Source organism: Chelon labrosus (genome assembly GCF_963514085.1).
Source record: "Chelon labrosus genome assembly, chromosome: 3".
NCBI lineage: Eukaryota > Metazoa > Chordata > Actinopteri > Mugiliformes > Mugilidae > Chelon > Chelon labrosus.
In genome coordinates this window covers 12,437,333-12,464,132 of record NC_140339.1, presented here as the reverse complement: position 1 = coordinate 12,464,132, position 26,800 = coordinate 12,437,333, and the positions used below count along the sequence as shown (strand labels likewise).

General features: G+C 45.0%; 1 protein-coding gene across 1 annotated transcript in view; it reads right to left on the bottom strand.

Moving 5' to 3' along the window:
• The window catches only part of lrp4 (low density lipoprotein receptor-related protein 4), a 100,969-nt gene extending 74,640 nt beyond the window's left edge, over window positions 1-26,329 (bottom strand). The window contains exon 1 of the mRNA XM_084540798.1: window positions 25,980-26,329. Within this exon, the coding sequence (XP_084396924.1) occupies window positions 25,980-26,040 (61 nt within the window). The 5' untranslated portion in view covers window positions 26,041-26,329. The remainder of the gene's footprint in view (window positions 1-25,979) is intronic.
• Window positions 26,330-26,800: the final 471 nt, after the last annotated feature.

The following is a 26,800-nucleotide window of genomic DNA, read 5'->3' as shown; positions in this document are numbered from 1 at the left end:
GTGAGCGCGACGTGTCCGTCTCGCAGTCGTCGCATCTTTCATTCAGATCAATTTGATTCAGGACGGCCATAAACAGTGCCTCGGAGACCATCTGCCTTCGGGCAAATGGAGCGGCGATGTAATATTTTACAGTTAGGATGGAGTGAACGGCTCTACTGTTACATGCGCACACGTCTCAATTATCTGTTCTGCTCCGTCCTTGCCGCACCTCCACTTTATTGCCCTACATCTCCCGCTTTCTTTCGCTTTCTGCCGCTGATGCTTCCTTTGATTCCTCATTTTCCTCCCTCCCTCTTTCTTTCTTCTTCTTCTTCTACTACTACTGCTCGGTCTTTGTTGGCCGACATCCGTTGGAAGTGACTGACGGCTCTCCTCCCCCCCTTGCGAGTGTGATGTTAAGATCACTCCTGCCTGTTTTCAGCTAGTCTTGATTAAAAGAATAGACCTGTCTGGGCCATTTTGACACACTCATGCACACACTATGCGGGCAAACTGATACGAACCCGACTGAAAGAAAACAGAAGAGGTGCTGCCTGAGGTCTGAGATTAGCGCTGGGCCTGCTCGGGCCTGCCCGTCGGCTTAGATGCCTGTAGGTTGACGGCCAACAACCGAGGAAAACACTCCCAGACAAACCATCCTTGTTGCCGTCGGTGAGGTGAAAATGGCGCGATAATCATTCGATAAGTGAGACTGCAATAATCACCTGTTATTGTTGGATAATGCAGTGCGTAGGGCTGCAAGCTTCTTGGAAAAGTCGCAATTACACAGATAAGAGATCGGGAGTTATAAATAGTCACTGTGTAACTATCAAGAATCCAACTTATATAAGGTTTATTCACACATTTTCTGTTGCCTTTCTGTCAGCTTTTGTAGCCGTGAAGCAATTGTGAACTAAAAATATTTCCGACAGTCTGCGAAACATCTGCTGATCCTCATCAGACCTGCAGCCTGACAACTTGAGATTCCTCCACTCTCTGCAGACAATGGGAATGACCTCCAGACGCGCCAAATGAATAAAAACCGGTAATGATTAAAGGATATTTTAGTAAATCATTGCCTTGCTTTGTGTGGTAACCACTTTGAAAGGTTTAGACATGACTCCTGCACTGCTCCCATCGCCGCATAAATCAACGACGTGGTTTTGTGTGAAAGCGAGAATGATGGTGCCAATGTCTTGACAAAACCTTAAATTAATGAAAACACTAAATGAACGCCAAAGTAAGTAAAAGCCAGAGGGTTTTCAACGTGACACTCCTGGAATAAAACTCAGAAACAGAGACGTTATAAAAACTGGCCATGCTCCATTTGCCGATAGAGATCATGAGATATCACTGAATCCTCCAAAACTGCGGCAAAATGGAAACTGCGGCAAGGCAGCCCACATTTACATTACATTTTTTCCAGTTCGCTCTCCTTTTACCAGGATCTGAATCAACAATATCAAAACCTCAAGGCTACATTTCTCAAAGCAGCATCAGCCAGCAAGTCGGTTTTTCATTCGGTCTTACATCTATGTTTTTACAAAACTTTAAGTAAAAAAAAAAAAAATAGCCATCACAAGGTTCATTCATCTTCATCTTCGGTAACCGCTTGTCCTGTGAAGAGTCGCAGGGGGGCTGGAGCCTATCCAAGCTGTCATCGGGCTAGAGGTGGGGTACACCCTGGACAGGTCGGCAGTCTATCGCAGGGCTGCCACCACAAGATGTCCATGATTAATCGCAAAAACTAGAGAGTGGATTCGATATAAAAAGCAACAAGGAAGGCATGAAAAGAGTGAAAGATAATTTACTATTCTGAGTTTTCTGTTTCACGCTTTCCACCCCCCCCCCCCCATCCTCCTGATAGCTGTCACAGATCGCTGTGTTGTGTTTCTGCAGCCTCTGAAGATCTTTACCTTCACAAGAAACAGATGTATCCCAGCGTGGAGATAAAATTAAAGGGAAAAAAACTAAACTAAGAAAAAAATAAATAAGACGATAAGTGCAGAGAGAGTTACAAACCACTGTGATTTGGAAGAGAGGAATGCGGAGGAGGAACATTGGCAGCAACGGAGAAACACAACGCCACTGATGGAATATTCTAGACTTTGATTAGAGACGGATCAGAGCAGAAACGCAGCGTTCCTCTCCTTGTTCTCCTTCCATTCTGTCAGCCCGCGACCTCCCCATCCCCACAGCCCAGTTTTTCTGCTTTTTTGTATTAGTAGAAGAAGTGAATGAAGCTGGGGATTTTTTTTTTTTTATGAGGGGGGGGTGCACGGGATACGAAAAGGATCCTTTCATTACTACATGATAAGCAAGAAGATTAGATGTGTGTAGTGAAAGCAGGCATCATGTATTCACTGTAACCACATCTGGAGGAGCTAAACAGAGAAGGAGGAAGATGGTGATGAAGGGGAGTAGTGGAGGATGGGGATGTAAACAAACTGACTTTCTTTCTTTCCTTCTTTCTTTCTTTCTTTCAAAGCTGATGCCACTTCCTCCCCAGTGAGGTTTTTCGGAGATATTCTAGTAAAGGCGTCTTTCAGGCAGAGAGGAACAGGCTTTAGCAGGATGCCAGCTTCAACACTGTTTTTCTTATTTTTCTTTTTTCTTTTTTCTCACCCCCTTTTTGGCATCTCTCGCACTTTCTTTTCTCCAATTTTCTCTGTGACAGAAAAACATCTGCGCCTCTACAATCCGTTTGAAAACAAAACGGCTGAGACCCGGGGTGGCGTCTAATGAACAACCTGCAGATCTTCATCAGACCTGCAGGCAGACGAGCCGAAACGTCTCGACTCTGCTCCTCTCTCCGCCGCCAACGACCCCACGACACACAGAGCTGCTTTTGTTTAAAACGATGATACCAACCTCCAGACAAGCCAGGGAAATAACACGTGTAATGATTAAAGGACGTTTTAGTAAATCATTGTCTGCTTTGCATGGCAGAACCCTCTCAAGTTGCCTAAAAGACTGGAGGTTGAGGAACTGAAGAAAAAAAAAAAAGGAGGGGGGACTTCTTTTTAAAGTGCAGCAGCCAGTGAAATGAGATGTGCTTGAGTCTCATTAAGAGGAGAGGGGCTGAATTCATTTAATCTCCTTTTCCCCCTCCAAAAAAAAAAAAACCACACACTTCAGAGCTGATCAGCTGTGGTCATCTAGATCCCGACAGCAAAACAGACCGACACTCGCACAGCTCTCATTAGCTCAACAAAACTGTTGTGTTGGTTGCTCTCATTAAGTACAAGGCAGACGGAAGTGTGATGATGTGCGGCACATTTCAGCTTTAAGATGAGGATTTAGATTTACACTCTCCCTCCTTCATTTCATTTGCCCGCTTGACATCATGCTCCCGCGCTTCTGATCCGATTAGGATGTTTGGAGGTGTACGGCGTTGCCGCAATGAGATTTGGATTAGCAGCAGCTGAGGATCCGGGACGGGAGCGCATACATCAAACTGTGAAAGTAAAATCAAAGAGTTGCAGCGAGGAGGGACGGCAGTTTAGATTGATGGAGGAAGAAATAAAGACAAAAAAAAAAAAAAAAAAAAAAGGACTAAGCTCTGCTAAGTTAATGAGATCTGGGAATGAATCAGCATCTCTGCAATGGAGTCCAAAGAGACAGGATAATGTGGAAACATCAAGTTTATAAGGTACCAGTGGCCAAAACAGGCAACAGAGAGTCTATTTTGACTAGGGGTGCACAAGCACCATAGTCCACTCTGTGCTCATTAACATACACGCACAGGGTGCTCAGGTGTTTAAGAGGTATCCCGGTATAATCTGGTTCAGACACCAAACCCGTGGATTAAGTAAATGAAGCCGATGCCTCTTTGTCCGTCTGCACACGTCTTCCCACTGAGCTGGGAGCAATTAACCACTTACACCACTTGTGGTGAAACACATCAACACACACACACACACACACACACACAAGTGATCGAGAAACACATGTTCTCTCTCTCATATCTCGCATTCATACATACAATCTCTCTCTGTCCGACATACACGCGCACACACACACCTCATGTCTATCCCATTACAGGAGCCCCCAGGCCCAGCTTGCAGGCTCAAAAGCCCAATTTGTTTATTCCTGTGGGGATTATGGGGAGGGGCGAGGGGGATGAAATGCATCTAACAGAGCGCAGGGGCCCCTCTACCAAAGCTCTTTAATTACTGCTCCTCCTTGCCCCCCACCCCACAACACCGCCGCCTCCCGGAACTCAGCCACAATGAACTTGAGCTAGAGTTAACCGCACGGCCACTCACTGAGGGTGTGCATGTTTGTGTGCAGGAGTGTGTGAGAGAGATATAGACCAAGTGGGAGAGATCACTAACCAAACTCCCATCCCCCATGATAGTCCCATCCTCCTCCTCCTCCTCCTCCTCCTGTCTCGGCATTCCAGCTTTGCAGGCCAACACGGAGCAGTGAACAGCGACCAAACCAACAACACCCGTGTCACCCCGCCACCGGTGCACCTGCATATACACCTGCATCAAGAGCGATCAGAAGATATCGGCACTGCGTCTAAAAGATGTAGCCTCATCATTCATTGCGTGAGAACACTGTGTTCATCACAGAAAGGTTGTTAAACTTTTGCCACAATGCATCATCATTCGGTGGGGACTGCTGTCAAGCAACTATGAATTCTTGGTGAACTTGCAGCCTTGCTGGTATTCACATTTGTTCACTTAATTGAACTGGCGAAACGTGATATGTGTGCTGCACAGTGTAAAGAAAAGGACACTAGTCTGTTAACTCAAAATTAAACTTTTTAGGATGTACTGTGTACACGAGCTGTACTTTAAGTGTACTGCTCTTGGGTTCTTGGCCAGTTATAATCCGTTCTGTGTCACCATTATAGGCAGTTTCTAAAGGCAATAGCAATACGAAACTAGCAACACAGTGCATTATCCACAGCCTGAACCTACATCAAGGCTTACATAGAAGGGAACGGCTCATCTTCAGTGCAACCATTGTAGCATTTCAGGAGACATCCTTTGTATACATTTTGTATTTAACTGGTTACATGAACTTTCCCACAATTCCCTGCAACCCTGAGCAGGTCCCACATTTGGGTTCCAAACAAAGGCCCCAAGGCAGCCCTGCACAGTTAAACATGTTTGAGTCATCTCTAATCTCTCTGTATATCACTCTGCCTCGTTCTTTCCTTCTCCTCTCATCGCCACCACCTCCACTCTCCTCCCTTCACTTCATAACGAGGTACGGGAGGGAACTGAAATGAGATGGAGGTAGAAAAACATGGCAGAAGGGGAAAGGGGTTAAGTGATTGATTAGAGGCACAGATGAAAGATGCTGTAGTCTCACATAAAACCCAACTGGCGATGACTCTATTCACACTCATTAAAAAGCACTTTTAAAAGGCCTCCTCCTCGCACACATATACTGAAAAAGACCGACTCTTCTTTAAAGGCACTCTGTCAGGATGAAAGCCGTTTTCCTCTATAAAGACTCACAGACCCAAACATCTCTCCGAGCCCCACCAAAAAACAAAAGCCGAATCCTGCCGACTTTCCGCTCGCAAGTAGCCTCTAAATATAGAGTTTTCAAGTTTATTATGTAAAAGAACTATTGAAAAGACACATGTCTATGAAGGTCTTAGAAGGTCCTTCACTTGGCACCGTGAGTCTCTTGAGGCATCAAATGAAAGACTTGCCAGCATTTGAAACCACATCCCACAATGCGTCAAACCATTTTTGCAAATATCTGGAACCGTCTGACAACCATTATGCAGTGATTGGCCAGATGTGTGTTGAGAAAGTTTTTCACACCAACACATTTGAGATTTCCTTGGAGCGCAACCCAATGAATCAGGAGGGGGAAATCATATGCAAAATTAGCTGGTAATCATTGTGTCTTGTGGGATTTTCTCCACCATCAAATGTGACCATTAAGAACAGTTATAAAAACCATTGTCTATAAACGTGAGTGGAGGACACAATCTTTTTGAGCTTACCTTTAGAAGGCATCCAGGCATCCTCTCCTTTTAGACCTGTAACTCCCTGAAGACTAGTCTTAACCCATCTCCTGTGCTATATAATATGATTCATAAATAAATGTATTATTGTTATTGAATTATATTTGCCCATCGTTTTTCTTGACGTCTGTTGATAAACCCCAAATGCTTTACTGTTTAAACTACACAAGGCTGCAAGACAGTACAGTAATGACATTGTCCCCGTCCACCCCACCCCAGGTTCCCTGTCCATTTGTAATGATGAAGGAATGGGAACAGGTGGGCTGGTGGCTCCAGACGCATGGACATCCATGTAATCATCATGACAAAGGGATTTGGACACAGAGAAAACAGTCTCCCACCCTAGGACATACGATATCTCCTGACATCCTGCTGGACAACTGTCGACATATACATGTACATAAAAATTCCTTGTTTTCTGAGCTTGATCCCAGACTGCCAATCCAGAGATGGGTTGTTTTTTTAACTAGCGAGTATTCTGAAGTATTTTCTTTCTTTGTTCAGAAAAGTTCCAGAAAATACTCCTGGCAGCCACGATGGTTGAAAAGAAAAAACAAATTTATGTCACTCAATCATCATCAATGTGAAGTCTAAAGAAGAACTTATCATATATGTATACATCCAGTCCCCACTGAAATATCCATCCTCATATTTAAGCACAGTTAACTGAGCAGGAGGTGATGTTATGTAAAGATCAGCTCCCCCTCACCCAATCCACTTTTACTTGGCTTGTCCGGCCTTCCTCTCCTCTCTACATCAACTAGACTTTCAACCTCTGCCTATTTGTTATTCTCTTCAGTGTTCACGTTCCTCCTCTGTGACCCTCGCTCACTTATTCCTTCCTTGTTCTTCAGTCTGTCGTCCAAGAGAAAAGAGAGTTTTATAGGACTGGCAATGTTTTTTTTACCTCACTGTACAGACATGTGGTGGCCCTACGGCTCTAGGACATCCCATCCTGACGCCAGGAGAGGGAGCATCACTTTTTTTTTATTTGCCTCTTAAGTTACAAGACAGACGATTGTTTAAGCAGAGCTCCACTCCAGCCAAGCCCTGCTATAAATCTGGGCTGATTTAGACTGCAAAGACAGCTTCCTGGATGAGGCCGAGGCTGCAGGGATGAACGGGGCTGGATAGTCTGACCGGGCTTTAGTTAAAAGTAGTGTCGGAACAACATCAAACAGCATCCCTGTTGTAATCCATGCAAAGCTGATGTGAGGTATAATGTACTGTAATATGTTTGGGTCGGTTATGTGGTTAAAGTCTTCAAACTGGGTGCATGCAATATTTAGTGAAAACAAGGTTTTTCCTTAGCATCTAAAGAGGAATGCCAAGACGGGTATCTAAAACAATGAACTGAAAATAAATAATGCCATAGGACAATCACATTTTCCAGAGCAATCTACATGACAGAATTCTGTTGTTTGTCAAATCACCCAATCTTAGTGAGTATGTGTTTGTGCTACCTGCTACAATTGTATGCATCTGTAAGTTCTATAGCGGGCTAGGCATCAGGGCATTTGCAGAGCTGGTCAACGTCCTGGGAGGAGCTTTGGGATCAATGGGGCTGCCAAGCGGCATTAGTCCTCCTGCCCCACAGGGCCCGTCTCTGGACACAAGAGCACAGGGACTTTAACTCTGATCTTATTTATGTGCACACAAAGGGGAGCACAAGGGGTCTTTTGGTGGGGCCTGTTCAAACAGAAGGCCGATGCGGATGGGTCTTTAAGGGGGCCGGGCCGCATTGACTCTGGGGAAGAGAGAGCGGCTGACAGGTCAGTCTTAAAGCCTTAAAAAATGGGGCCGGGATCAGGGGGTACCAAGGGAGGGGAGAGAGGGGGAGCCTCAGCCTTCTCCCTCTGCTCCCCTGAGATGAGAGGGGGCTTAGAGACAATGAGTCTGTGCTGCGGAGCTAAGAGGAGCCAAGAGAGAGTGCTGGCTAGGGGGAAGTTGAGGCAGGGAGGCAGGCCGGTGGGGCACAGGGGGGCGGCCTCGGATCTAGAGAAAGGGGCCTCCACCTTGTCCCAGCTGTCGCAAAGCCCTGCACAAGTATGCATCATATCTCTCCGACTCTTAGGCCTCTTTGGGCCTCTGTCCCCATGGGCAAGGGACACAGTACTAAATCAAGAAGCGATCCAGCCCCCTCTCCAGGCTGGCAGGGCAGGCACTGATTTGGGGGATGAAGGGCAAAAGATCAAAGCCCTCAGGAGAGGAACACAACAGTTCCGTCCAGCTGGACGCTTCACTCCTGTCACCTTAGTGTGGGGGTGCTGACCAGGGAGCCGTTTTGTGGGGGGAGGGAAGGGGTACATCATCAACTGCAAACCAGCAGGGTACTTGGTTGTATAGTATGTGTGTGTAAGTGTGTTTATATAGGAGGGGGTTGGCTAAAGTCAGATGTGACACTGTGTGAGCCAAAGCGCAGATCTGTCACGGATGTCATTGTTGCTTAGCAATGAGACGAATAGAAGGAGAGAAACTGTAGAAAGAAGTGAGTGGGTGAAAGGCTAGAACGGGGAGGAGAGCAGAGGATAGTGGAGGAGAGACAATCACGAAAAAAAAATCCAAAACAGGAGTGAAAAATTGGGATGTATGTCTTCTCTTGGCCATGAATACTAAGAAACCCATGTTCATACATTTTCATGCGCGTGCCATGCACATCTGTGTATGTGTTTTTGTGCGATCTGACCATGAAAGCTTTCCAAAGTCATCAAGCAGCACAAAAAGTTGCTCAGTCACTGAATTTATGGGTGCCTCAACCCAACCGTGACCCCTCACCCAACATCCACTGACCTGGAAGTTACGTCCATTTGGGGCAGCCATTTCCTGACTCTATAAAGGAGGCAGCGGAACTGAAGGAGACCGAGGGTGAAAATGGAGGGGCAGAATCATTAACTACCAGCACAATGGCCATAGCTGTGTCCGAGTCCAGCCCAGTGTTTTGGAGAGGTCAACCTCTAAAGATCTGAGAGCTCCACAGCCAGCAACACAGAGCCTTCACAGAGGGGGAAACACAGGCCTCTGACAGGACTACAGGCAAAGGCAAGGAAGTCTATAAACAGCTGGCTGCTCACAAACAACAAAGGAAGAAACTTCTCAGGGCACACTTAGGGTTTCTAACAAGTTAAAAACTGAGCCAAATTGGATGGGTTGAGCATGTGAGAGGCCTGATATCCAAATCTAAACAAATACAAAATGCGGAACAAGTTGGATGACCATCAAGGTCTCGACGCTCAGCTACCATCAGCAGAACGTTTCCCTCCCCTCCCCTCGATGCATCTCAGCTATCAGCCTTCACAGTTCCTTAGCTCGGCATCCAGCCTCAGGGGCCATGAGGTAAGGGCAGACTGGAGACACAGGCTCTTGTCTGGGCATGACATTTTGCGAGGTCTAGAACTTGACGTCCGTCTGTGCTGCAATTTCCAGAACAGTCAAGGTTATATCAAGGACCAGACAGCCAGACTCGACTGAGAAAGGGATAGTCTGGCAAACCTCTTCTTCCTTTGCAGTGCCAACTACTTCTTAAATCTGAGTCGCAAACCAAAGTCCCGCATGGCAGATAACATTCTTCCTACTCTATCAGTGACACTGCCCCAGTGTCATTGCAAGGGTTATACACAAAGGATTGTTGTTTGGCAATAGTTCAGATTAGTCTTTGGCAAAGTCAACAGTGTAATACAGAAATGGGCGCATGTGATGGATAAGGAGGTAATGAAGTGCCTGGATGGGAGTCAGGCAAAAGGAAACGGAGTAAATGAATGAGTGTTTAGATTCATGGGTGAAGCAGAATTACTCTTACCCTTCCTTCACCTTACATTTTAATCATCAGTTATTGGGTTACAGGTCCATTATCCCTACACAGTGGCTACCACTCACCAGTTCCGTTGCTTATGTTTGAAACATGCTTTTCAATATCCCTACTTTACCTTTCAGTGTGAGCGAAAGAATGGAAACATTACACATCATGGACCCAACAGGGAATCAGAAATCAATTCTTATGTCAAAAGGCATCTTTCGGTGGAAACGTTTATTTGCCAAGAACCTCTCAGCAGAGTGAATCACTTCACACGTTGATGGCTCAGCTTCCTCTCGTGAAGCCCACACAGTGCGATATAGATGCACATGTCGAGCCAAAAAAGGGATGAGTATATTTAGCATCTCTTCCTTTTGATGTTCTCCCCCTCGCCTCCTCCAGCCTGCATTTCTCCGTCTCTCAATCTCTCTCTCTCTCCCTTTCTAGTGCCATTGCTTTGCAGATAAGAAGTGCCTCTCTCCCCCAGAGGAATGGAAATATCTGCAAGGACATTGTAAACACAGTAAACAGGGCACAACACCATTAAGTCGTCCATGACTCAGCGTTGGCACAGAGATCCTGAGTTGTTGCTTTTAACGAGAGGCGTCCATAGAAAGGAAAATAAAGCAATTTCAATACAGAGTGTAAAGCATATCTGGTGCCGTAGGTGCTTTTATGTGAAATTAAGCCCGCTCAACACTTGCCACTAGTCTTTGTTCGTACTGACCCACGGAGCCATTCTGGAAAGTGGTTTGATTTCAGCCCATATTCTGAAAAATAAACAGCTTAAAGGGTCAAAATGGGGCCTTTAAAGCACAAAAGCAGTGAGCAAAGTAAAGAAGTGCTGATCTGAGTGATGGGGCTGAAAAACTGCAGTTTATCGCCAATTAAAAAGTTTTGCTCCATTAACTTGGCTTTATTCCTTAAAGAAACATAGTTGAAGTTCTTCAGAAAGGAACCGTGACCACCAGTCTTTCTTCTTGGTCACATTGCTTTTACTCTTATTTAGGCTTTTCTAGCAACATCTAAACAGATCACACCACAGCACAACAAGACATGTCCAAATTCCTCCACCCGGGGATCAATAAAGTTAAATCTTTCTTTGAAAACAGGGTGGGATCCTGAGTTGTTCTCAGCTAGAAAAAAGGCGCGTCTTGCTCTTACTATGCTATCATTACAACCACAACATTCATTGTCCTCTCTAAGAACATGGCATGCTCAGGCACTTTCTCTGGGAGTTTTCAAAAGGGCTTTATGGAAATTGAAAAAATTAAGTAGCACATGTGGCAAACTGAAAGGAGATAAATGGGTACGCAAAGGCATAAATTATAAAAGGTTTTTGAAGCAGAAGGAATTGACTGTTTGTTACATAATCATGGCAGTGTATCAAGGGGTGGATAGTTCCTTTAACCCTTCCCAACAACAAACAAGGAGACAAAATGCATCAGATTGGCTTAAGTAAAGTTTAGGCCCTTTACCACAAGTAATTTCTTTGAGATAATACAGAAGCTTTTTTATAGTCTTACAGACAAATGTCTGAGTGTATGCTGTTTATGCGATGGCACACGTTTCAAGTGGATCTGAACAAATTGGGAAGGTTCAGAAGTGCATCATGTGTTGCATCTGTATTAGGCAGTCTGTCGCTGCACTCAATGGTGGCTCTGTTGCAGAACAGCGAGCCCTGAGACGTCTGACTGATCAGGAGCACGAGGTCAGCACTTGATGTTCCCTGGACATTGTCTTAGTTTTATCTCAAAGCTTCCTCCCATCATTAGACCCGACAGTGGCGGCAGCGCAACATTCTGTTCAAGGCTGACATCCCTAATTAAGCAAATGGGAAATCTACAGTTTATGAGCATGTTGTCATGTGGCGAGCTGCTGGGAATGCTTCTGTTTTCTTTTTCGGGTATTACATCCTTGTGGGCCGTGAACACAAAAACTAATTACGTGACTGAAAAAATGCAACCTATGTGCATGTCAGCAGCTTTTATTTTAAGGGGGTGTTTATGTGAGGTGTCCACAGCCTTGGTTCTCTCGGAAGGACAAAACAAAAACTTTTTGTGTTTATATGCATATTTTGAGTTATTTTGAATATCATAAGACCTGTCCAGGATATTTTGCATGCATATCACGAACGAGTCACCTAAAAAGCCACAGCTCTATTTCCTAATGCTGTAAACACTCTCCCAAATTCCTACTATCTGACCACACCTTTTATACTACGTATTTTTGTTCTGGACTAACAGCTGTGAAGCAAACGGATATTGAAGAACTGACTCAATCCTACTCTGACTAGACGAAGGACATTTCATTCTCCAGTTTCTCTACAGTTTAGGCTTAAGAAAGTGGGTGACAGGTACAGGATCGGCCCATTATCCCGACCATCTCTCCCTTCCTGAACACATACCGAGGTCAGAAGCAGTTCAAGGGTAAGGGAAGAATTTGTTTGCATTCCAGGGCTGCTCCTTATGCGGTCAGACAGGTGTTTGTGCGTCCTGGAGGTACATAACCTCTGTGTCCTCCGATGAAGGGCAACAGGTCACTTGATGCGCGGTGGTGGTTGGTGGGGGGGAGGCTATCATGAGGAAGGGAGAGAGTGTACGGTAATGAGGAAGCACACTCCACCAAGAATAGCATTCACCCAAAACCCCCAAGGCAGGAGAAGGAGAAGGAGGAGGAGGAGGAGGAGGAGGAGGAGGCAGGGTGTTGACACCCTACACCTGAGACTGAGTGGTGGATGGCAGGGGGGAGTTACAGTCAGAGAGTGCCATGTGTCTGAGTGGAGACTAGTCCTCAAATAGATCATGAAATTGTGACAAGGGTTTGGTTCCGATAGCTGGTTCCATTTTAAATGTGGTTCCAAATTGTCTAAAGTGTTAGGTCAAAGTCTCGTCAATAAGGTTTCGCCTCTTTTTTTTTACTAGAAGAGCGTAACTATTGAGTTACAGTAAATGCATTTAGGTAGCAGTTTAGTTAAAGATGCAATATAGAAAATCTTTTCAAATCTTAAAAATTTTTTTCTTATATAGCTAGAAATAAGTGATATCGATTTTCATCTGGGATTTAAGATTCAGATTTTGATTTGATATGGGGGTTTGATAATTAGTAGTGATCAGACCAACACACAGCTGACATACAAAGAGATAAAAACTGTGCTGGCAGACCTACTTGCCTGACTTTTAATGAGCTTCTTAGATAAGGATAAGTAATAAAATAAATATCATGCACACTGATCTACGTAAGTAGTAAGTGTATTTCCACATAATTACAGCAACACTGACCATGGTGACAGAGGGGAAGCTAACAGCAGAACAAAGGCGTTAGAGCACTGCAATGCCTGTTGGACTCAGTCACATAGAGTCTCCCAGGCCTCCCTCATAAATCAATTCTATCCGGCTGAGGGGGAAAGGAAGAGTGCCAACACTAAATCCAATTATAAAACGGGCTGGCACCACTCAGCTTGATGACAGTGTCTACCTTAACCCCCAGGGGCGACAGGGGTGACAGCAGTGCCAGGGGTGCCAGCTTCAGCTGCAGCAAAAGAAAGGAAGGAAAATTCACCAGGGGAAATGTGTGTGTGTGTGTCTGAGACTGTGAGTACATGTGTGTGTTAGTTACAATCAACAGGGTTATCTGAGTGGTGTGTGTGTGTGTGTGTGTGTGTGTTTGTGGCACATTGCCAGAGGCACATATCTGAGTAGAGCACGATGGGCACCAGGCGCCAGCTGAACCTTTTTATTTCAGCCCGCTGCTGCAACTGCCGGGCAACTTGACTGCACCCTGGCACCTGTCTCGCATACGTATACACACCCACAACATAAAAAGACACACACACAAAAGGGGGAAATGTGTGGAGCATGAAAGGGACTCGTTTTTAAGCCGCAGCACCTGTTAAGGATTTGCTATGAATGACTATGGAAGTATAGGACGGAGACACCTCTGATATCCTGAAGCCACAAGTCGTGACCTTTCCTTGACTGCTTGAAGAGTACAGGTCATCTCTCAATCTGAAAGTCTTCTACAGCTCCAGTCAACTGGGCTCCGACTAGCTTCATGTCAAGCAGATCAGGGTGTAAGAAAAACTGGTTGAAAAAGCCGAACGAGCCTATGTAGGCATAAAGTTAATGCAAGTATTGGGAGAGTAAGAGGAAGAGTAAAGGCCTTGAGCCTTATCTGGTGCTCTCTTAAGTGAGCCCCCACACAGCAACCTTTTTTAATGAGCTATTTCAGAAGCAACTGTGCTTTATGAACGTGCCTCTAAAGTGTGTCCCTGCCTTGCCTTCCTTCCAGCTGCCAAGGTTATGGCGATCAGTCGAGCATCTAAAGCAGCCTGCAGGAAGACAGGCAGTCAGAGAGGCCACTGTCTGACATTGTGAGGACGTCTTTGTGAGTGTGGTCCCAATGTTGTTATATGTATAGAGCACGCATTGTGGTGTAAATCAATTTCCATATGGCAGTAATGTATACTGTCCTTAGAGCAGCCGGTCAACCACACAGAAGGCCACAGACTCTAGGCCATCCTAACAGGCAATTACCAACATAACAGTAAATATTCTGGTGAGATAAGGTCAAATGCTCAGATTGCAACATGTCTCATTACACATTAGGACATCATTTCAGTTTGAACTGTATGAAAATGAAAGAAGACGTTAAACTAACAATGAATCCAGTTTGGACACTGACCTATCTTACAATAGCCCTGTAGGTTGCTCCAGCCTACAGCACTGGGCCCAGGCCTGGTCCTGATTTAACTGTACTCCACATTTCCTCTTGCTCCCAGGCTAACACCTGGACAGGATCTATAAGCAGCACCACTCTTCCACGTCTGGACAAAAACATCCCTGCCCGCTCTGTCCATAATCACCTCATAACTTAAGAGCAATGGATACTCTCAGAAGTGCCACCGATGCGGTGCTTAGGAGTTTTTACTTTGTCTAAGCAAGTGGGAAAAAAGATTTGGAAATAGGATAAGCAAATGATAGGAAAATTGTTGGTGCATTCCCAATGTTCAACATTTGACATGTTCCATGTAAATTTGAGAAATTTGAATTCTACTCTGGTCACAATCCAACTAAAACGTACGTCTGAAACTTATATACTGATGTACCGAATGCATAAGAAAACCACAGATCACCCCGCCCATAACTAACTGGCCCAGCAATCCAGATTGCAGTGACACCACAAGAATTAAGGATCGCTTGTGGTGTCAGTGCAATCTTTCATGATAGAGGTTAGACGCTAAAACCCAAGGCCTCCCACCTAAAGACCATTTATACACACAATTGACAAAGACGTGAAACAAGCCTTTGAGGGAACCTTTTTGGGCCATGCCTGATTTGGAACAAGCTCTCTAAAATAAATGTGGGCTAAATGAAAATGAGGACGATGTGAGACAACGGACTTTGCCCAACATAGATGGATTTGTCTCTTGATGGCCGATGAAATAACTTAAGTAGGCGCTTCTCAGAATAGAAGCCCCATAGATCAACCACCTAGCAAAAAAAAAAAAAAGTGGAAAATCATGCTGACCCAATTAGTGCAAACTCTGAGCGGAACATTGTTGTGGCCTGCTTCAGGCCAGGCAGATGGTACCCCTGGTTCTGGTGAAGAGTCTTGTTGTTGTCATCCTCCCCAGGTATTGCCTCAAGGCATAAAGACTAACTCCGGCCCTGGGAGTGGCTACCATAGTCCTCAGGCAAAGTCACTGTATCACACATTATCCATCCTCTTTACCTTTCTTTTCTCTTTGCTTTTTTCTTCATTTTTTTTCCTCGTTGTTTTAGATGTCCTCATTTTTAGTATATGCTGACATCTTATTGCTTCAAATACTTTCAAAAGTAGAGGGCACCTGAAGATTGTAGATCCTCTGTTTACTTTGTTTTCAGGGTTTTATTTCACAACAAACATTTCCTTGAGTGCTGAACAAAGTAATACAGTCGTGCCACAAAAATTTAATCTTAACGGCAGAAATCCAAGACTCAGATCAACATAAAATCCAATCAACCAATTCCGCAACCAATGATTATCTTTCCAACAAGCATCAGCCAAATCCGTTTCATACTTTTTGAAGTTGCTTTAAATACAGCAATTCACTGAAGAGATCACAAGTTCAAAAGTCTCACTCTCGCAAACATTCCTTGGGTTTACATAAGAATTCCAAATGGACCCTTTAAGTAATTACAGTCCTGCATTTAGGACAATTTGTGCATGTGATGATGACAGGGAAGTCCAAGGTTAAGTCAGACATCTGAGGACAATATGACAAATAAATAGAGATTTAGTTTGTAACAGTGTTCCAGTGCCATGAGGTTGTTTGACAAGAAAATAAAGATGCAGAAATACTGACACTAACACTTACTTTGGCAAATCAGTTATTTGTTCATCGTATAGAATCTCACAAATAATGCTAAACTCCCATTGGCTGATTTTTGAAGGTGATTCAATGACTGTCTTTGTCAGTAATTATACTACAAGTACCATACCTACTAATCTGTCATTTTGGGAGACATCGGCAACCCTTTGCTCTTTGCAGTTAGTTTAATTCACTGTCACCGTTGTCAATTTAACCCGCAAGAATACAACACTGTCTGCTACTTATTATAAACCCTGGCTATAAAACAATTGTGGTCTTTTATAGCACTGACTCTAAATCATAGCACCGTAAACAGAGGACTCAGCCAGCCATGGGCCCTTATCAGGCACTGCTAAGCTCAGTTCTATTCTGAAGGTGCTGTTATGAAACACTGAGTGGGAGCTGTAGTATTATACATAGCTGGCTGTGTGTAGGCCAACTCTTTAATCAGTCACTGTAATTGCCGGGATGGACTTTGAACCACAGACATATTTGTCTCCGCTTTTCATCCATGGCTAAACAACTTAGGGGAGGGAGGCAGCGAGCGCCCGGGCCCCGGCCATGCACGGCTCCCGTCCCGGCCCCGCGGGCAGCCAAGCATGGAGGAGGAATGGAGGGGTCACAAACAGAAGAAAGAGTTTTGGCTGAGAGTGGGACGAAGAGGGAGAGACGAGGAATGGAGGGGGTGGAGTGGCACAGAAAGAAGGAAGAAGGGAAAGTAGACGCGTCGAGCGGAGAGGACATGATGGTACACAAGTCCCTAGTGGCAGATTGAGTGCTTTGAGGAGCCCAAACAGGACTCTCCTCCGAATACTAAGACCTTTCATAGAGGCAACACTGCTACAGAGACACAACTCCAAAGCCTCTCCTTTGAGGCCCCTGCGATATATGGGGCTTTCAACTGCTTGTGCAAGAGTAGGTCTAATTGGAAGCCAAGGCAATACAAGGAGGGGTTGGGGAGGCGGGAGCAGAGGAGCTAAGGAGAAGAAGAGAGGCAAGGAGGGGTGCTTGATTTAAGAGGCCATTGTTTTAACAAGTACATTCTGCCTCCCCCTCCTTTCTCCTCACGGCCTCCCCTTCAGATGCCCACACTCCACGGAGTCAAAAGGCGGCGTTTAGCCCCTCTGAACGAAGAGGGGCTGGGCTTGTTTTGACACTTTGTCCTCCTTGGCTTCTGTGAAAAGGCCCTGCTTCTATGGGCCACTCGAGTTCATTAGGAAGTGCAGCGCTTTCAGTCGCGTCCCCATTCCAGCTCCAGGCCTCAATGGGGCCTCCAAAGCCTTTCACTGTTTGTTTAATAAAGACCCTCACCACCTCCGCGACTACCACCTTCATTTCCCTCATCGCAGGACTAGCCGAGTTGGTGCCTGGAGGGTAGGGGTCCAGTGACAGCAAATGGCGAAGAACAAAGAGTGGTGGGAAGGATGTAAAGACTAACCATAAGCATGAAGACATATGGCAGAGAGGGGAGATGTGGGCATTTCCTTCCCCGTGAAGAATGAATTACACAGATAAAAAGCTTTACCTGCATCATAGCAGTCAAGCTAGCTCACTCTTTCAGTGTGTGTGTGTGTGTGTTCAGAGTCGGGTTTCAGCTCTCACACTTTCGAGTTACATCACTGTGCGTCAGTATCGAGGGGACAAAAGTGAGAGATGTCACTCTAGAAGGGCAAAAGCACTCTGAGATCATACGAGCCCCGAGGAAGTCTCGGCTGCTTCTGTGCGAGCGTGTCTGCGTGCACACGGAGATAATTACTGTGAGAAAGTAAAAGTGGGGTGATTATACACCTCCGTTTTCTGCTACATAGCAGTTAGTCACACATGGGACGTCCCCTTTTCCTTCAAAGAACACACTGTTTCATAAGGACAGTCGCCGAAACAATAAAGCGGTTAGTCAGAAAATTAACCCGCATTTATTTTTATGTAAATAAATGATTATTCGTGATTAAACAAACCACTTGTTCCTTGATTGACATAAAAGAATTTATAAAGAAAATGTGTGTGGATTTTCTAAATGTGTACAAGTCTGCAACTACGCTACGCAGATATCGTTTTACAACATATTCTGGATGATACCCGAGCCAAAAGCTTTCAGCCATCCATTCTTCATTGCCAGAATTGTGACACTGTAGCCTTTGGAAGTTAGTGTCACATTAAAGGAGGTTTGTGTGCGTGTGCGCGATATTTCTTTGGAAGCGGATTTGATTCCATAGGTGCTACAGCATGCCTCCCTCTGATTTCAACAGCTAGAATGACATCAGATATGCAACAGGTGCTTCCCTGCAGTTGTAGAATCCCGGGGAGGTGTGGGAGGGAAAGGCGACACTCATCGAGCATGTGCTCATACTGTACGCAGCGCTCCAGCTAGAAAGTCACCCCAGTCTGTTCAGCTGTTTCGACGGCGCTGAGCAACAACATCAGCCGCTATGCAGACCGACACCCAAACATTTGGACGCTGATGAGTTTAATTACAGTCATCAGTCATTAGCGACTGATTTGATTTATTTGCGCCCTGCAACAATTTATGAACACTGTTCTGGCAATTAAATGCAAAATAGAACAGAGCTTGATGAGCTGTATAAAAAGCTTTCCGTTTACGTGAGTTGATAATACGATCTGAAGTGATTTAAGCTTCTTTAAGGTACAATGAAAGCTACTTTTAGTCCTTTTAGTGCAAATTCCATTGACAAGCTAACCAGTTTTTTCGATAGTGTGTGGATTTGTTTGAAATCTTCAGACCTCACAGACAGGGATTCTGAACGTGCTACAGGACTTGATGCTCACTACGTTGAACAGAAAGTGTGCAGAGTCAACAGTGTGGGGGGTCTCTTTCAAATCATATCACACTCTAATCTTATCTGAAGCCTGAGATGGAAGCTGCGAGTGTGTGTGTTCCTAAATCTGTGCCTGAACAGGCTGCTTGTGCATGCAGGCATGTTGAGGGGGGGTGCAGGGGGTGGAGAGGAGCTTCCATTCAGGCACCTTTTGGAGGTAATCTATATGAGACAGCTGCGGACCCTCATCTGCAGGACCCCCAGTGGTGAACAGAGAGTGAGCAGGACAGTTGAAGATAATGACCATAAGGAATCTGTTAGAGTTTAAGGGGTGAAGGGAAGATGAACAGAGATGTGATCAGGAAAACTGCAGCCGTGGCAGGACATTTTTGTAGACAAACGTTGGTCTGTACTCACTCCGTTGATGTTTGGTGGGTTGGTAGTTGGAGATCGACATTCAATACTACCAACTGGATTTGACACCAAAACGAGAACACAGGTTTTCTGGAGCCAAGGTATGAACTACCCTCTCCACACTACATTAACATTGACTTAAACCAGTTGCACATTGCACATGTGATCTAGGAGGACTTGGATTGGATACTAAAAGATCGGTATTGGATCAGAGGGCAAAGAAACTTAATTGGAGCATCCCTAAAGGTAAGTGCGTGTTCAGTTGGAGGGTTGAACATGAACCTTGTGGAGATGAGATAAAACTGGGGTCACAGCTCTGACATCAATTAACAGGAAAGTCTCATCTCCCTTCCTGTTTGTGAGCTGCTATTCACACACGCACACACACACACACACACACACACACACACACACACACACTTTGTCCATGATCTCAGTGTAGTGGATGAGGCCATATCCAGTTAGTAAAGAATCGTGTCTTTCTCCGTCTGCAGTTATTTATATCTTGAACTCTCACCCAATCTGTTTTCCGTACATGGTGGGAGGACGACGACGCAAACAGCTAACAGCTTCTTTTTTGGGGGGGGATTTCACCACTGAGGACAACACATTCCTTCATTCAGTCGTCCAGTGAGTATCTAGTAATAATGATGTACGGCATGTGAGATTGAGCCAATAGATAATAGATTAACGCAACTCAGCGGCTTGTTGGTCTGTTTCTGAATGGGAACAATGGTACAAAGGAACAGCCTATGTCAGGCTTTGGTAACATAGTCAACAGTTTAACAGTTGTTTCATTGTTGGTTTTGATTGTTTTGTGGGATTTGTTAACAATAAGAACATTGACAGAAGATTGTCACCATATTCCCAACTTTTTGAAGCGCTTTCTTCAGTGTGTTCATTCACAATCATGCCAGATCAAAAACATCTTGCAGAACTTTTGATCACCAAAAAATCCTAAGGGTTTCATCAGTTCTTAAGCAAGGATGATTCAACAGAGTGATATCAATGATTTACTGTTGTCTATTTAAGAATAAAGCTTTCAACCGGCCATTCGTCTCCAAGATTGATTGGACACCCTATTTCCAAATACTGACAAGGGGACAACTGTCCTGCCCTCAGAAATTGCTCAGATGTTTCTGTTGCCCACAGACAAAAGTCATTTCCAAACCATATGTTTGTGTGCGCGGCCCACTCTGCAGTTAACCCATTAGACACGGTGAAAATATGACTGCGTAAATTCCCGCTCGTCCCCCAGCCAAGACTGAAACCATACAGGCACTGGCATCAGACAACTGTCTCCGTTCTGTCTGCAAAGAGGATCCCATGATGTCTTGGTTACCGAAACAATACAAAAGAATAAGTGGCTTATTTTTCACGCATGGCTGAAAACCACATTTGGGGATGAAAAGAGGCCTTTCACCACAACAATTTGTTAATGGTACAATCATTTCACACTAATGTCTTCTTCCCAATTTGCTAGAATTTCATTAATGCCCCTGCAGATGCTTTTCCCTCAAGTCACAGCAGGAGCACAGTGAAGCCAATGAAGAATTAAGTTACTATGGATCTGTACGTGTGTGTGTCCTTCAAAATGTCTTTGTGTCCCTCCCCCCACCTCCCTTGGTTGCGCTCAGACAGTGAGTCTCCAGCCCTGCTTATCTTTCTGTCCTCTACCGCAGACCCCCGCTGAGACAGAGAACCAGAGTTTATTACAGTCTCCAATAATCTGCAACCCCTGAGGAACTTGGTTTCATACGACATGGCCTAAAAAAAAAAAAAAAAAGTTAACGTCCCTTTCGATACCAAACCTCTGCGGTGATGTGGCCTGAATTTTATGTGGGAAAAAGTTTAAAAGACAGTAGACATTTCACAAAATGTACTGCTGGTGCCAGTTTTACAAAGGATGCTACCTGAAAGTTCAGATTGCGTGAACCTTGCTGTCAAACAGTGATGGGAATCCAATATTAACAAGGAATTTTCAGTAAATGCCCTGAAGAAAATTGTGTTGCTGGCGTTACCAGATCAAGGCTGCATTTATATAACAAGCTGTCTTTCATTCACCCTGGTGGCCAATTGCTGCACCATTGGGACCCATTTTGGTTTAGTGTCTTGCTTAAGGGCACTTCACCAACCACCAAGCAAGCGATTAATTGATTAATTGTAAAACCTGAACCACAGCTGTCAATCAACTCAATGCCATGCGATCAACAACAACAAAAAAGAGCTAGCTTGGAAGTGTCGTTTTTGTTTTTCGTCCCCAGAGAGATGTCAGAATGCATCTTGGCTTGTTTTTACTCAAAGATCAAGGAGCTATAAATTTCACTTTAATTTTTGTCAAACTTCATGTCATTAACAAAAGCCAGCGCACATGTCTCTCATCATCTTCGGAGTGTAAAAGCAGCAGAATTAAACTCTGGCAACGGTATCTCCCGTTTCTGCTGTAACACTGGGAACCGTTGCTCTCTGCACCGAGGGCTGCCAGCGATTGACTTTGTTTGTTTGCTTGCGAGCTCTGAAAGTTGCCGTCCGTGACATATATTAGTGCAGTGAGCATAATTGAAACGGGCCCTAAGGCCGTGGCATCATGTTCTGAAATCAGAAACGACCCCAAAGACGAAAGCCCGCCTGGAGGTCTCTCGCAGAGGAGGCCGGTCTGCAGGGAGAGAGCCAGGTGATTTATAGGAAGGTAGAGGATCGCGAGGAGAGGAGGGGGAGAGGGTCTGACATTTACCCATACGAGACTGTTGGGGAAGGGGGGGTTGGGAATCAAGTAATCATAGGTTACCTCCACTGCTACCTTGGAGGTGCAATTCCATCCCCTCAGCAGAGACACACAAAGCACATTGGGGGTATCAGATGGCCCACTCCGAGTTCCCCTGGCGAAAGCAAAAGCCTGGCCGACACCAACCTAACCAGCTAGACCAGAGGAGGGCACGCACACACATTCATTCAGGCTATAAAAATCACATACACTCATTGAGCACAGCAGCTCTGAGATCCATTGATGAACCTTTCACTTTTGTCCTTCTCCTGAAGCCCCCGAAAAGCTTTAGCTCCAGCTAGAAAAGCCAGCGTAGAACGCGAATGTGCACATATGCCAGAACAATCAAACCTTGCCAAGAGTTAAGACAAAGGAACCCCCATTTCGTAGACCCAATCCATGGCCACATCCTCCAAAACAACCTTTCCCTGACAGAGAAAAGTACTGTCGCTTATAGAGCGGAATCCGTACCAAAAACAACTCGTGGCATGCCATAAATCTGTAAGGAGGCCCAGTTATTTGGAAATATCAACATTACAAAACCATTAATACCAACACAATTACTCTGAGGACACTTAATCAAACGTGGTGTTGGAGCTATTTTGCAAGACAAAGTCATAAATTTCCGTGCTTACGCTCGCTGGGTACGAAGAACCGCGCCTGCAGGTTCTGTGAAAAAAAGGCCACTGGTGATTGTGTGTTTGAGCGCGTGTCGGCCCTGGATGAGGAGGACAGCGGCAGGGGACTAATCAATCCGGCGAGGCGGATACAGGCGGCAGGGAAGGACACGGAAGAGAACGAACACAAGGCCAAAACGAACCACCTCACCTTCTCAGACCCCATTCTCGATGCTTCTCTATGTTGCGGTAAATCCTGTAATTTGTTTACTGGTCTGTTGCATTGGATTTTCTTTAACTTCTTTATCCAAGTACCAGTTTACTTTAAAGGAGAAATACATGATCAAAAGTGTATTTCAGTCTTATACAGACCACAACGAATAGCAGTATGACGTCTTCTCTGCTCCTAAGTTTCAATATAATTACTTTATGTTTGTCTGACTGTCTGAAGGTCAGTATTTCACATCCATTAACTTAAGTTTAAATCATTCAGCATCTCAAATGTGAAAAGTGGCTGCTTTTCTCTGCTTTTTAATACTTCACATTGACTGCCTTAGGGTTTTAGACGTTTAGCTGGACAAAACAACCTATCTGAAGACATAGCCTTGGGGTCTAGATAACTGCAAAGGACGTTTTTACGATGTAAATAACCACATTTTTTCAGCCAGCATCCAATACATGTGTTTTACTGTCATCTCCTCCTTTCTTTTTTATTCGTCTTTCTTTGTTTGGCAGCAGGAGCGAAAAAACCAACCCATCCCACTCAAGGAAGGAGTTATTTTGGACGGCTGCCCAGCTGTTATATTCATGAAAGCGCCGTCTCGGTTTAGTTCAGCAGCAGAAGGATCATCATGCGGGATGAAAATTCCATCCCAACGGATCCTGGATTTACCTGTTAATGACGCCTTCCTGTAAATGCGAACGCGATCCGAGGGTTCAGAGGTGACCTGCGAGTCCGATCGATGGCTGATCGGTAAATGAGGAGGGTCCGGCGGGGATTTGCGGGAGCGGGCGGGGGCTCGTGCTATCCCAGAGCACATCGTTAAACTGTATAGCACACTCTCCAACACGCCATTAGACCAACTCAGCCCATTACTACAAGGCCACTAGACTCGGCTGAGGAGGCATCTTGACCTCACACACATGGAAGACTTTCAGACCCACGCAAACACACACACACACACAGTCACTTTAATTAATTATAACCATGGTCATTTACTCTCAGACGGAAACATTAGTTGACCTTCATGATGCAATTTACTGTGTTGAGCTTAGAAATTATAGCCGTTACCACTTTATTTATCTCTATGACTGATTTATCACCTTGGCGCTATTTGTGGCTGATATGATAAATATTTCACGCCGTGACCCGTTGCAGTATCAATTTTACTATGAGCACTTTATTTAGACAATTTATTGTCCAAGGATGCGTTTATCTGTGTCAGCCTTTCATGTAGCCCGGAGTTTCCCAACCACCGAATAGCTGCGGTATGAGATCCTGTCTTTAAGGACCACTAAACTTAAAATAATCCTTCATTAGTTAAAGTCTGACTCTCGGTGTCGCACAGACGTTTAAAAGCGATCTCGGAGGCTTTTTCCACCCCGGCAGAAATGAACATCTAAGGAAATAAAAGTTCAGTTTTGAATTCCTGGCAGGAAAACGATTTAAATGTTAGAGATCTTGAACTGAAAATTGGAAATAAAACGGCATCTATCAGCAGCTTCAGTGCTTAAAAAATAAAAAATAAAAAGACTAACAAAGCCAGCCTCGGCTGAACTCTATCTGCCAAGACTGAAAATGCCAACAGCTCACAGTCATGCACGACAGACAATGACATGTTTAAGACATGATACAAGCCCGGCAGACTTAATTGCTTTCTGACAGTACAAGTCCATAGTCAAACGAGCCCGACCCTCCGCCCCAGATAACATGAAAAGGCTGGGGGAAACGCTGATAACTACATCTGAAAGGATGAAAGTCCCCACTATAAATAGGATGTGGATCATCCAGGGCGGCTATTGTTTTCAACCCGATATCGACCCTTATCTGGCTGTCGTTTTGGAGGCAGTCCGCTGGTGACATTTAGGAGCCGTCACAATTACACCAGCCTCCTTCCGAGGTTACCAACCAGCCAATTACAGATGTCACTTCTGCTCTCCCGTCAGGTAAACCTTTTCATGACATGCCAGGAGAGCACGGCACCCATGCGTGCATGACGCTAAACCCAGCGAGTGTGTCTGTGTGTGTGTGTGTGTGTGTGTGTGTGCGTGTGTGTGTGTGTGTTTAGAAATAGCTTCAGCAGAGTCCCTGAATTCCAGCGGCTGTTCTAACATGTTGTAAATACGAGGTGTTAGAGAAACATAGGAAGGGGGTGGTGGAAATCAGACCTTACAAGCAGTGGGGGGGGGGGGGGGGGGGGGGGGCAGGATGTTAATTATCATAGATAAACAACCACCTGCAATCAGAGCACCCAGCAGCGTTCTGCTTGATTTTCTCCCTTCAACCGAACAGAGCAGAAGAAATAAGTGCTGCGTCGGCCGATGTGGTCGTCACATCTCAAGTTCTGAGTCATTGAAAAAGACATCTGAATTTTTAAGTCACTCTAATGAAACAATGTGGATTCCTTGCCTCATGTTCAGCTTCTATGGCTCTAAGACAAGCCACAGATTAAAACAGGGATGGTTATTTATCCACACATCAGCCAGGGCTTGTGGCAGTCTGCCTGTGCACACACTCCCCATAATGTAGTTGGCTAACTCTTCATGTAACACCAAAAGAAAAACACTTCTATTAAACCGTATGATCACAATTAAACGCTCTATAGTTCCAACAGCCACTTAAAGCAGCATAACGCCTGCATGCATGATTGGTGAGGTGCACTGTGCAAATATACACATGGAAAATAATATTAAAAGTAAGTGTGAAATTAAAAACAATATTGCCACAGGTTAAATGAATAAATGTGGACTGCTGCAGACCTGAGGGGATCGGACCATCGGCTGCAGCGCTTACACAAGCGTGTTGTCAAACAAGGTTTTTAAAAGAAAATGCACATTTTTCCGCTTTCAGTTTTAAACACATCGCTCACTATTTAAGGTGCAAAACTTGTGTTTAGTTGCCCGAGACGAACCAATACAGAGCTGATAGGGAGGGAGTTAGAAAAAAAAAATAAAAATACTACTACCAAACAGCAGCGGTGCAAAAGCACCTCCGTTCACCTCTTCCAAAACACGCTCACATGCAGTTTCCAAGTCCGACCCGCGGCGTTGTTTCGCGGACATTTTTCTTACCTGGACTCTGGCTGAGTTGCAAAGTTAACAGGGCGACCCACAGCACCGCGGCCAGCTGCATCTTGTACCCCGCTTTTCTCTCTCTCTCTCTCTCTTCTCCAGGCTTCCCGTCCCCGTTTCCCTCTTCTTCTTCTTCTTCTTCTTCTTCACTTTCTTCTTCTCTGCACAATTAAAATATCAACGGGCTTCTTTCACAAGAAGTCGCTCCGGCTTTCCCCTTCACCTCATACCATGACTGACTTTTTATCCCCTGTTCACTGCCCGACCTCCTCCGCCTCCTCCTCTTGTGTGTGATAACGCGACAAAACCGGGATTAAAAAGTTAACTCTGGGGGAGCAGCTCGGCTCCGGTCTCCAACATGTTGTGCTGTGGTTCTCGACGCTGTAGATACCAAAAGGAGCTGTGGACTGTACCAAATTCGAGCCGAGGGGGTGTTGGATATGTTTACAGCGTTATTTGTAAGTTACAGTGCGTTTTAATTAGCAAGTATTTCAAATTAGTACCGTATAAATAAGTATAAGAGACAAGATAAAAGCAGTAACTCTGCCCGTTGTGTTGTTTTTATTCGTTTTACTTCCCCTCTACCCTCTCTATCCTCCCCTATCCCGCAAAAAATCGCCACGTCCCAAATCTCTGCTCTCGTTGTGTCATTTGTTAAATTACGTCGTTTTTAAAAGGCTGCTGCCGGGTCCGCAAAGGACAAAATCAGACATGACTAAACAGTTTCTTTCTCCCCGCTTACGCTTCTCCTCCTCACTCTGCTTTTCTTTCTTCTACACTGCAACAAAGCACAGAAAAAGAGGTGGAAAAGTCTCCTCTGT